Here is a 13,132-nt window from a genome sequence, read left to right on the forward strand (position 1 = left end):
TCTGGGAATAGGGAGAGGGCTGGAGCAGATGGTCTCCAAAGCACCTTCCAGCTTTAATTCCAGGAGCCTATGATCTTGGCTCAAAGGCAGAAGTGGGAGCAATGGAGCAGGCATCTGTTTGCTCCTGGAGATTTCCCAGCCATTCGAGCTTGGCCAAATTGGAATGGGCAGGTGTGCTAGTCAGGGTTGTGGGGCAGGCATGTACGGCTTGGCCTGTGTGGACTTTGAGGCCCCTCCCAAATCTGGGGTGCTATGAATTGTAACTGCTGAGGTCTGGCAGGAAATGAGCTTCCCTGAGGATCCCAGTGGGCTCCCACGGGTTTGCCCGCCCATGAGAACTCCTTCCCCAGCTGGCTGATGAGTCCCTTGTCAGTTGGCCCCAGCCTGCTGGCCCCAGCTTCCTCCCCGCCTCCTCCGCTATCTTCCCCCGCCCCTATCCCTCCCCAGCCCCACTGGCGCAGGCAGCTCACAGGGGCAAGGGCACATCTGGCCTGGAGGCTCCCGGGAGCAGAGGCAAGGCTGGGAACTGTAGCTCGGGAACTCTCAGGGGCTGAGGGAGGATTGAGCAGAGGAGGCTGAGCCAGGGCGAAGTGCCCAGCCATGGGAGTGGGGCTGGCTCCACTCTGCACCCTTCTCCTGGCTGCGTCCCAGGCCCGAGGTGATGCTGCGCGCTGGGGACCCCAGGACAGCCCTGACCAAGGGAGTGGCAGCTTCTTGGGACTCCAAGGGGGCCCAGACCCTGGCAGTGGCTGGGCCCCCCCGGAGGTCCAGAGTAGTGGCAGCGGCAGCAGCAGTGGCTGGGGCCCCGTGAGCAAGCAGGGCAGTGACAGGGGGCTCCCAGACGGGCCTGATCATGGCCCCACTGACACCCAGGACTCGGGAGCCATGCACCCCCTCTTCTTCTCTCTGGATTATCAGCATGTGCAGGTGCCCTTCGAGATCACACTGTGGATCATGCTGGCTTCACTGGCCAAGATCGGTGAGTTGGGAGTTCCAGGCTTGCTCAGCCCTCTCTGGGTCTTCTCTGGTACCAATCTGTCCTCTTGGGGGCACAGAGACCTGGGGAGGTATCAGGGGGCCCAGAAGAGTGGTGGGGGCTTCAGCCCTGAGAGGCAACTGGGGCTTCTGGGGGAGGGACCAGACAGCTCAACCTGGGCTCAAGTGGATCAGACCTCACTTAAAGCCCTTTCCAGTGATCTGCCCCCAGCTCCTGAACAGCTCTTTATTTGTCTGATGAGTGGCGAAATCAGGGTGCTGCCCCTCTGCCCAGCCTTTGCAGAAATCCTCAATACTCTAGCGGTATGAGAAATGTGCCTGCTTTCAAGTTTCAGCCTTTGGCATGGAGGGACACTCCCAAATCCTTCATTAGTAAAAAGTGACCTGTATCTAGTGCTTTCAGGTTTGTAGAGAGCTTTAGTACATTGTCTCATTTGATTCTCACCAGAACTCTGTGAGATAAGGACCATTATCATTCTTTTTTATGGATGATGAAACTGAGGCAGATACAGTAGAGAGGACACTGAACTTCAAGTCATGGGACCTGAGTTCTAAAACCTCCACTGTACTTCCTTGTGACCTCGGTTAAGTCTCTGGGCCTCAGTTTCCTCAACGTAAAATGAGGAGGGGGGGATGGACTACGTGGCCTCCAAGTTCCCTTCATTCTCTAGCCCTAGATCTCCTATCCTGTCACACAGTAAAGCGCACATCTGAGGCAGGTCTCGATCTCCCTTTGTTTCAGTACAAGCCCAATACTGGATGGAACCATGTCCAAACGTGCTGTGCTCCAGAATTTTCTTTGCCAGGACTGTCTCTGATGCCTGTTAACAAGTGTCTTGGTATTTCTTTGGGAGACTTGTCAAACTAACCAGTGCTCAGGTGATGCCAGGTTGGATCGTGTATGCAATGCTTTCTACCCATAGTCCCCCACCTCAGCAAGGGATTTTGTCAACTGCATGACCTATTTTAAGTCAAAACATATCAACAGCCTTGTAAGAAGTTGGGCCTGGTAGGCTCTCCCTTGGTAATCTGAGTCTGACATGTAGTGGTTACCCAGTAAATGTCGGCAGAAAGGGGAGAGCACCGTGCTGGAATTGTGTCCGTTGCAGCCTTCAGTACTGCTTCTTTTAGCTGGTAGACAAAGTGAGTGGTTTTATGGAAATGACTGCTCTGCAAATGCTACTGCTCCAGGAAAGGGACTTGGCCAAGGAGCCTGAACACAGGGCTCCACTTCTCTGGCCTCTTGCTAACAGTGTGACCGAGGGCCAGGTCATTCCAATGTCCGAGCCCTGCTTTCCTCACTTGTTGCCCCAAACTGGCTTGGTTCACAGTCTCTGCCCTGGCTGCCTCACTGGAGAGAGCTGAAGGAGATTAGGAATGCAGGCGCATTCTGCAAAGGCTGAATGAAGTGTTAGACCAGCGGGAGGGATTATTCTTTTGCAGCTTGGTAACTGTAGGTATTTGGGGTTTCCTAATACTTGCATACACATTAGAAATAGGAATTTCATTGCCCGGATGAGATTTCAGCACCAGAATAAGGGGCCTAGGAGGGAGTTGGAGAAAGTAGCCATCCTTGTATCTCTAGGTAGGACTGCTCTGACACCATCCCAGATAGAGATTGGCGGGCTGACCCATCCTCAGAGCGGCCTCAGCAAACCTCTCCAGGGGGAGGGGCAGTAGCTGCCTTTTAGGCACTTTGTAGCTGCCCAGGGTGTGGGGGCTGCATCTTAGATAGCGTCTGTCAGCAGCTTCTAGGATCCTGGATTCTTTCATGATGTCCCATAGCCCCATTCAGTGCTCTACTAAGGGGCATCCAGTACTTGGGGCGGGGGGGGGGGGGCGAGTCTTACAAGACCTATACATACAAGCATGCAATGAGAAAGCACCACATAAGCAAGTGTATGATTGGATATGTGCTGAGAGTGGGCAGGTCAAGAACTACTGCCAGTGGTGCCCACATTTCATTGGCTTGGCAGAGGAAAGCCCCTGGAGGATCGCCTTTGGTATTATCTCAGGGCCTTGTCAGAGCCCATGACAGAGGGCACAAGTGGGGTGCAAGGAGTGGGACAAGCTTTGGAGAGACAGCCAGGAGTTCAGGCTCCATTTGTGCTGTTAAGTGTGCTCTTGGGCAGGTCCCTTTTTTTATCTGCTCCTTAATGCTCTCATTCTAAATTGGGGGGGGGGCTTGAAGGTCCCTTCCAACTCTATTGTTCTAAAGAAGAATTGAATAGCAAGTTAAACTCTAACCCCCAGTACCAGTACTAGGCCTTTCCAGGTTATTGAGACCCACTGCCACTGAATTTCTTATCATTCTGATTACAAGAAGGATTGGTAGGAATATTGTCTGCTGATAAATGCATCATTTCATGTTTTAAAATGTCTATACCTATTTATGAAGAATTCAGTGGATACATAGAAATGATCCTGCTGATGTGAACTGGACAGGATTTATGAGTCAACATTGTCTCCATCATAGAGGACAAATACCTTTCTCCATGCCCCTGCATCTTAATTATATCATTATGAAACCGGCCCATATGAAATGGAACCCATTTTTTTTTTTGGTAAATCCTGAGGCTCAATGATGATGATGAACTATGGAACTGTCAAAGCACTTTCCACGGTGCTCTACTGTGTACAAAGTGCTTCCACCCAAGACCTACTTGATGATGTGAGTGACCCTGGGTGCTTCAAGGCTATGCCAGCAGGTCCTACCAGGCTAGAAAGACCCTCTGATAGACAGTGTCTTGCTCTAGGACTTAGTTAAGTTTGGAGAAGCTTGGCACCAGGCTGGCCACATTGGGGATGAATTTGGGGAACTTTTTGAGTATAAAATTCTAGTGGGGTTGCATCCTGAATCACTGGAGAGTCTGTATGCTGACAAAACTACAAATTCTTGAAATGTTGAAGTGATTTTCCTTTAGAGAGGCAACATGGCCGTTTGTATTGAGGGCTGGCCTTGGAATCAGGAAGACCTGAGATCAAATTCTACCTGTGACACATCCTAGCTATGTAACCATGGGCAAGTCTCTGCATCCTTCAGGCAAGTCTCTAACATTATTATAGAGCATTTAACTGTTCTGCTTCAGTGAAGGGAGTTTTCACTCTGGGAGTTTAGCACATCAGAGAAATCAGAGGTGGAGGTGGGAGGGCAACTAATTCAAATCATGTAACACCAACCCTGTGAGGGAAGGTAGCATCAATATTTTTGTCTCAACTTTACATAGGAGTAAACAGACTCAGAGAGGGTCAGTGACTTGCCTCCAAAGTCACATCGTCAGGATTCAAAGGTCTTCTGGCTTCTGGTCCACTTCCCTTCAACCCACACTCTGTCTCTCCACAAAGAAGTTACTCAGAGTCGAGATGCCACACTCTCAGCCTCACTGTCCCTTTTCTCTCTTGCAGGGTTTCACCTTTACAGCAAACTGCCTTCAGTTGTTCCAGAAAGCTGCCTGCTGATTTTTGTGGGGCTCATCATGGGCGGAATCATTTACGGCCTAAATGACAAATCCCCACCTGTCATGGATAGCGATATATTCTTTCTCTACTTACTCCCCCCAATTGTTCTTGATGCAGGCTACTTTATGCCCAGTCGGCCCTTTTTTGAGAACATTGGCACCATCCTTCTGTATGCGGTTGTGGGCACTCTGTGGAATGTGCTTGGCATCGGCCTTTCCCTCTATGGCATCTGCCAGGTTGAGTACTTCAGCCTGGGAGATGTCTCCTTGCTCCATAACCTCTGGTTTGGGACCCTAATCGCTGCTGTGGATCCCGTAGCTGTGCTTTCGGTGTTTGCAGAGATGCACGTGAATGAGAAGCTTCACATTTTGGTTTTTGGAGAATCTTTACTCAATGATGCCGTCATCGTTGTAAGTATTGCCTGCCTACCCTCACTCTGGATGGAGGCCTCTCCCTTAAAGGGAACCAGAGATTCAGAAAACAGCCAAATGATGCGCCCCACGATGAGCTTCTGCAGGGGTACAGTCTCTGTCCTCAGTTCACAGATAAGTAAACATAAAGGAATGGCACAGTAAATATAGAATGATTTCAGAGAAGAGGAGGCATGAGAAATGAGGGCAAAGGGCAGCTTACTCTGGTGTCCAATGAAACTTTTTTGGAGGAAACCTGAAGTTTGAGAAATGCTGGATAATAACTGCTGACATTTTGTATAGTGCTTTAAGATACTTTCAAAGAAATTCCTACGTATTATCTCAATTGAACCTCATTGCGAGGACTCTGAAGCTTAGAGAGGTTACATGACTCGGCCAGGATCACACAGCAGATGCTTGGGGGAATATTTAAACTTTTCTCTCAACAACAAGTCCAGTACTCCATTCCCTATGCCACATTACCTTTCGGGCCAAGGTTGGATCCAATCGGATGACTTGGGCTAATATTTTGGCCTTTTCTAATGACATTTCTTCTAACCTCTTCTCTTCCAGGTGCTCTATAAATTATTTCAGTCTTTCAATGAAATGCCGTCTATCACAACGCTGGACATTTTGGCTGGGATGGGAAAGTTCTTTGTGGTTGGAATTGGAGGAATCTTCATCGGTCTCCTATTTGGAATGGTCGCTGCCTTTACCACTCGCTTTACCAAGGCCACCCGTGTCATTGAGCCCCTCTTTGTCTTCTTGTATAGCTACCTCTCCTACCTCAGCGCAGAGATGTTTCACCTCTCTGGGATTGTGGCGTAAGTACCCCCAGAGACCCCCAGGAGTGTAGGTAAGCCTCAGGGTTAGGGTTTTGTGCTTGATTTTGCCCAGCAAACTCAGGAGGTGCCTCTGGTGAAGTATATAAGGTGGAAAGAACAATACCTATCTCTACCTAGCCGTGAGACCCGGGGCAGGTTCCTCTCTCTTGGGATCTCAGTTTCTTCACTTGTATAATGGAGATGAAACCTGTACTGCCTACTTCACAGTACTGATGTGAGGCCCAGATTTGAGAATGGATAGAAAAGTGCTTTGTAACCATGAATTCTACAAAATTTAAAAATTAATTAATTAATTTAAAGCAAGCATTTATTTTCTTTCCATTCCCCCCTGTTGAGTCATTAAAAACAGCAGCAGCAACAACAACAAAACTCTCTTAACACTGGTGTAGTTTAACGAGCAAATTCCTATGTCAACCATATCCCAAAACACCTCATGTCTCCCTCCTCACCCTGAGTCCATCACCTATCTAGCAGGAGGCAGATGGCATGCTTTATCCTCAGTCTTCTGGCATCATGGTTTATCACTGCATTCATTGATCAGGACTCAAGACTTTCCAAGTTTTTTTTTTTAATAAATGTTATCATTGTTCTCCTAGTTCTGCTCACTTCACTCGGCGTCACTTCATAGATGTCTTCCGAGTTTCCTCCAAAACTGTCCATTTTGTTATTTCTTAAGGCATGAAAATATTCCATTGCATTCGTATGCAATAATTGGTGTTGCCATTCCCCAATTAATGGATACCCCCTTCGTTTCCAGTTTTGTGTCAGTATGGAAAAAAGGGCTCTAGCTAGAAATGTAAAATTATAGTATGCTGTGGATGAGGGAAACCCTCCTTTGCTACCCCTCCAGGATTCTCATGCCAGCCTTAAAGAATCTCTTGACCACTGGGGCATCGCCAGTTAGATAGATGGTGGGCCCAAACACCAACTCCTTGGGAAATTTAGAGCTAGGGATGATGACATCTGGTTCTCCCTTCAGCCTTCCTCCAAATAGCTCTGGAAGCCGACAGTTTCAACAGCCTAGTCCAGGGTTCTCTTGGTAGTGTGTGGAGGAAAGCCTTCCCTGTAGTATGCATCTAAAACATGCCAACTTCTGACTCATTTATGGTGGAAGACAAATAGTCCCCTTATGTATTGTGTCTTCAGTCTAGAAATACTTATAATAAGGAGTGGCAAGGGACATTTCAAGAACCTTGACATGGATCCTTATTCAGCTGACCATTGTTTTACTGCATAATTTTGAACTCTGTTATTTCTCTGACAAAATTTTATGACAGCATGGCACAGTGGATAGAGAGGAAGACCTGGGTTCAAGTCATACCTCTGACACATACTAGATGTGTGACTCTGGGCAAGTCACTTAGTTCTCTGCATAACTCTCTCTGACTATAAATTGTAGAACAATTACCGCTCTTCTTTGGTGGAATGAATTTCAATCCTGAGAATTCCCTGTGTCAATGAAATCTCATGTCTGGACCCCAAACAAACAAAAGTGAATAGCTGAGAAAATGAAATTAATATAAATTAGCAGGCATGTTTTGCTTTTGAGAGGCATCATGATAAAGTTGATAGGGAGCCAGCCTTGGAGTCAGGAAGACCTAAGTTCAAGTCTTGTCCCCATTATGTGCTGGCTTGTGTGACTGTGGGCACACCAGGTCCCCCAAGTGACTCTTTGCAACTGGAAATTGCAGATAAGTCTTGGGCATTTGTGTTGGTGAGGTGAATTTCCACACAGGGAGTTCCCCATGCCCATGAGATCATAAATCTGTACCCCAAACACCTCCCCAAACCCAGACAAACCCTTAAACTTTCCTGGAGGTCATGCAATATATTTTCCTCTATACCTTGTTGACATTGAACTACCACTACCAACAATAACAATAGTAATAATAAATATCTGCTGCTTAGTATCTGCTCAATATTTACAGGGTATACTAAAGGAAATGCACATGTTACTCTGTTTGAATTTGGATTTCAAGTGGGCATCTCATTCTCTGTGTGTTACTAAAATGAGGACATGCCCCTTCCCCCGTGTACTTAGGTCAGGGTTTCCAGAAGCTTAAAAAGACAAAGGATGAATTACTGTTGAGTTCCCGAGCACTAATGCCATTTGACGTTCTAGGTGATTCGAAGCTCTAAAGGGATTTAACTTGAACTGAGAAATTCCACAGTGCAGTCGTTGGAATTAGTTTGTTTTAACTGCATGTTGGCTTGGCTAAGCTCAAGGATTCCATTCTGAGCCCAGAAAATTGTCTTCTGTCTTGGCAAGGGGATGAACTCCATGATTTAAATTGCCCCCGATGTTACCAGTCAATATTAGCTATTGTCAGAGAGCTAAAAAGAGCCAATCCAATTGCCTGTTGGTTTCCTCTGGCATTTTACATTGAGCCCATCTAGTCCAGGGGATTTTTCAAGATTTTCCACAGAGTGTCTCTTTGGAAGCCTTATTCTTTGGAAGTCTGTATACATTTTTTTCAGCTTGCCTGTTTGGAGACTGGTCTCCAACTCTATTCTCAGCCGGGTGAGAGGGGGGAGGGCACACCTGAGAGACCAATGGGGTCAAGCCCATCTTCAGCTTCCTGTATCCATCTTGGGATGCTTGCCTGTCTTTTGAGTTTGCTAGTGCTCTTTTTATTTTTACTTTTGTAGTTTGGGACTGCAGCCCTCGAAGCTTTAATTAGATAATCTGGTCTCTTTATGGCCAAAGGTAGCAGCAGGAGGAAGGATTTGCACCATGTCGCCTCCCATATATATTTTGTCTGAGATTTAGATTTTTCTTACATTCTCCAAACAACTTGGGTTCCTTTCCAGCTTGAGGCAAACACTCTGGTATTCTTTTTTTTTTGCGGGGCAATTGGGGTTAAGTGACTTGCCCAGGGTCACACAGCTAGTAAGTGTCAAGTGTCTGAGCCCAGATTTGAACTCAGGTACTCCTGAATCCAGGACCAGTGCTTTATCTACTGCGTCACCTAGCTGCCCCTCTGGTATTCTTTTTGTAAGAAAGGGCCATTGGATTTAGCAAGTAGCAGGCTGTTGGTGAGCTGGGAGAGAGCAGTTTCAGTGGAGTGGTGGGGCAGAAGGCAGGTTTCTGGGGCTCATCAACTGAGTCTAGGGCAGGGCAGGGGAGTCAGTGTGGTGGTGAAGACAGTGTAGCCCGTGGAAAGACTTTTGAGGATAGGGAAGACCAGAACATGTTTGTAGGGAAAGGGGCCAGTGGGGAAGATGGAGTAGAGAGAGGTGGAGGAAATCAGCAGAAAGGACACCTCTGGAAAGGAGGGGGAATGGTTGTCACTTTGAGGTGGGAGGGTAGGAGGAGGGATGTGGTGAAGAGAGAGAAATTTTGAGGTAGATGCTAGGGAAGTTACTGGAGCATCCCATATGACTCCTCTCCTATTGGTAAGAGAGGAGGTGAGTTCATCTGTAGAGAGTGAAGGGACAGGGTTGGGTTTGGGGGCTTGTGAATGAGGAATCAGGTAGAGACGAGAAAAAGCTTTCTGAGCCACTGTTAGATAGAATGAATTTGTGATGTGGTCCGTTAGCTGGGGGTCACCTTTATTCTCTGGACTAGGGACCCTAGGAGGAAAGAGGAATGAGGATGGGAGCAGAAAAAGCCATTGGCAGGCTTTGCCCTAGGCTGGAGGTGGTCCGTACGATGGATATGGTGGATGGCCAAGGAGGCAAGTGATTCTGCGGTGTTGGCAGGTTGTCGGACTGGTTGATTATGGGGTTTGGGTTGGGTCAGGGTGTGTGGACAAGGAAAGCCAGAAGGGGCTAGACCGACTGAGGATGGAGAGGTAAGTTAGCAGACTAGACGCTATCAGAAGGGTGGATCACACAGTTTGAGAACTGGCAAGGATTCAAATGATCATCTGGTCTACTAGGTTGTTGAAGAGGAATCTTTGCAGCAGCATCCCCACCATGTGGTCATCCAGCCCTCCCTTAAAATCCACCCCCAAGGCAGCCCATTCCCCTTTGGGATGATCCTCCTCATTAGGGAGTTTTCTCAGATCTCAGGTCGAGATCTTTCTCTCTGTGTACCAAGTCTAGGCCATCTTCCCCAGGGCTGCCCTCTCGGAAGAATCAGCTTCCTGTTCTAGGGCCAGCTATGCAGGAGAACTGGAACCTGGACCCCCAGGTTTCTCGCCTGCCAAGGCAGAGATCATCCAGTCTCAATGATAGTTGCTTTTAGCATTAGTGGGCTGAAGGCTCTGGGAAGAAGTATTTGTTCTTTCTTTTTTTTCTGAAGCATTGTTTCTGAAATCAAGAGGCTGTGGGATCTTGGGGAGCCTTGTTCTTTGGAAGTCCGTGTCCAGTTTGTTCAGATTGCCTGTTTGGAGACTGGTCTCCAACCCCACCCTCAGTCCCCAGGGAGCCGTGCCCGAGGGACTATGCTCAGAATCCCAGCTCACATTTCAGTGGCATTTCCTGAGGCTCTGCTTCTTCACCTGGGAAATGCCAGGCCTGCAGTCGATAGCCTCTCAGGTCCTTTCCAATGCAGCCATTCCAGGTTTTCTGTTTCCTGGCCAAAGCTTGGATGCCTTTCATTCCATGTTGTCTCCCTCTGGTGTTTGTTGTTTCACATAATGAATGACTCCAGAGTGCTCAGGCAGCTTTAATACATCTTACTGAGGTGCCAGTGGCCTTGAGACACTAAGGGACTTACCCAGGGTCACCCAGCCAAACCTTATTGGAGAATTTCATGAGTTGTTGTGGCCTCTCACAGCCAAGCTTCTGGTGCTGAGGGTTTCTGAGCTCAGCTAAGTCAATGTTGGGACACCAGGCCCAACCTCTTGCCTCTGTTTCTCCAAGAGTATCTTTTAGGTCTCCATGCACAACTACTGTGAGTCACAAGCCCTCACACATTTTCATCTGTTGTTATGGCATCTTTCTTCCTTTTTTAATATCTAAGGCTAGTGTTTTATATAGAAATGTATGACCTTTTAATTTAAATTTTTTTTTTGTAGGCAATGGGGGTTAAGTGACTTGCCCAGGGTCACACAGCTAGTAAGTGTCAAGTGTCTGAGGCCGGATTTGAACTCAGGTACTCCTGAATCCAGGGCCGGCACTTTAACCACTGTGCCATCTAGCTGCCCCGACCTTTTAAAAACAATCATACTTTACTATCTTAGCATATTATCCAGTTAGAATTAAAAGGGACTTTAGAGTTCATCAGATCTAGTCTACAGTTTTATAGATGAGGAGGCCTGGAGGGGTTCATTTGACTTTGTCCAGGTGGTAGGTCACAGAGGCAGGAAGCCAAAGAGCTGGGACTTGACCTCAGGACCTTGGCCCTAATGACAACGTTCTTTCTCCTGCACCGTGTATTCCTTCCTTTGGAGCTCAGCAACTAGGCTGCCTGTCATTCTCAGAGCCATTTCAGTGTATTGGCCCAGTTTTTCCATTCCCCCTCTTAGTGTAGATTTGGGAGTGGCATCTGTTAATTAACTCTACTTGGGTCTGATAGTTCTTTTTTTTTTGGTGAGGCAATTGGGGTTAAGTGACTTGCCCAGGGTCACACAGCTAGTAAGTGTCAAGGGTCTGAGATCGGATTTGAACTCAGGTCCTCCTGACTCCAGGGCCAGTGCTCTATCCACTGCGCCACCTAGCTGCCCCGGGTCTGATAGTTCTTGATCCAGCTTTCAAGGCTCTTGGAAAATAGCAGCCTTCAGAATTCAGTGTTAGGCTAATGCCACTTCTTGGCAGAAGAGGCAGAAGAACAACTCGTCTTGCCTTGTATCATCCTCAGTATGGAGAAAGAAAGTTGCTGCTTTACAGGTAGGAGCAGATGCTGCCGAATGTTGCCTCACCCGCCGTCCTTTTGTGCTAATGTTACTGAGTGCCCCCAGACCATTATGAGACTAAGACTCCAAGTTGCAGGCAAGATGCTGACCTGGGTTCACAGAAGGAATTTCCATAGCAGGAATTCTCCTCCACTATGAAATCACAGGCCTGGACAAAAAAATGGAGTTGATAATTCAGCATAACACTGAGAAGCCTTGATGTCATGTCATTAGGCTGATTGCTGAGTAGTAAACTTATTGGTGTCATGCTGAAACGAATTGCCCTTCACAGCACTCTTTCACTGAATGTTTCTTCCTGTAATCAGCTGTTATTGATTACAAAGGCAGACAAGGATATAAATTGGACTGGCCCCTGAATCCGGTAGTGGTGAAGGAACTTGTCACATTGATAAGAAGTCCATGCATTGCAGCTGGGGTTGGAGCTTCTTCCCATCAGTATTCATTGGTCTCTTCTTCATTTGCCCAGCCCAGCCATGTGCTCTGCTGATCTCACCTGGCTGCTGCCCCCCTAGCCTGATGGACATCACTCCCACGAGAGGGTATAGAAAGGCTTTCTGCTTCCAGCTTTCTCTGAAAGATTGAGCTGGCCCCTCCCGTAGCTTAAAGCTCAGAGGACTTTTCTTCTTGGACAAGGGGGAGCAACCCTCAGAGGCTTTCCCTCCCAGAGGGAGAGTCTGCCTGTTTTTAGGAGAGCCTTACCTGTAAAAGGTGCTTCTTCTCAAAAAGGAGATTCCTTCTTCCGGGAGCCAAGCTTTTCAGAATGCAGATCAGCTCCTACTAGGAATGCTAGAAGGCCTAAGTATCTTTTTTTTTACCCTTTATTTCATGCTCGTCAGGGGCAGGGGTGATGGAGTCTGTCAGAAACCCTGTCCTGAGATAAAAAAGTACTTAATTTCTCTGGTTAATTTACTTGAGGGAACCCTGTGTCCCCAAACTATTTTAGAGGGGTTATGGCAAACAAACACTCAGAACTCTGTGGATCTGACCCACTTTAGTCATTTTGTGGGGGCCCAAGATGCTTTGTGTCAGTCACCTAAGCATAAAAACCAAGATCAGAGGGCAACGTCATCTCTTCCTCAAGCTTAGCTACATATCTGTCTTTAGCATGCATACATGGCCAGCTGTTAGCTGCCCTGCAGGAAGTAAAGGAGAAGAGAGTTTTAGAAAGAAAGGGATGGTCTATACTGGCTGATGCTGTGGGAAGATCAAGGATGGTAAGGACTGAGAAAAAAACCTTGGATATGATAAATAGGAAAGTGCTGAATTTTCTGAGTTGTTGCTTTTTTTAACCATTCAACTTGTTTAAAATTGGGATTCTTTTTTGGAGGGTGGGGCATCGTCTAAAATTTTAATTGTGCTACCTTTCTGGTATATTAAGGCATCTTTCCTTGTGTTATGAATCTTTGAGTGAGTCACCAAATAGGCCGATTAGGACCTGGCCCTAGAATTTAGAGGTCTGTGGTGCCAATCTTGAGTTCTGCACTGAGTTGGGGAAGAGTTAGCTCATCAGTTTAGCATGAGTGTCACAGCAGTCTCCCTGAGTTGTGGAGGGGACACTGTAAACTTGGAGTCAGGAAGAACAGGACTGAAATCCTATCTGGTCACCTCCTGCCTGTGTAAC

The 13,132-nt window shown here is 47.4% G+C and overlaps 1 protein-coding gene across 1 annotated transcript in view; it reads left to right on the forward strand.

Annotated features, from left to right (window-relative positions):
* The first annotated feature begins 512 nt into the window (after positions 1-512).
* The window catches only part of LOC122734080 (sodium/hydrogen exchanger 2-like), a 93,339-nt gene continuing 80,719 nt past the window's right edge, over positions 513-13,132 (forward strand). The window contains 4 exon segments of the mRNA XM_043974767.1: positions 513-772; positions 775-979; positions 4,402-4,865; positions 5,439-5,689. Coding sequence (XP_043830702.1) covers positions 662-772; positions 775-979; positions 4,402-4,865; positions 5,439-5,689 — 1,031 coding nt within the window. The 5' untranslated portion in view covers positions 513-661.

This window comes from Dromiciops gliroides, chromosome X (genome assembly GCF_019393635.1).
Source record: "Dromiciops gliroides isolate mDroGli1 chromosome X, mDroGli1.pri, whole genome shotgun sequence".
NCBI classification, from domain to species: Eukaryota; Metazoa; Chordata; class Mammalia; order Microbiotheria; family Microbiotheriidae; genus Dromiciops; species Dromiciops gliroides.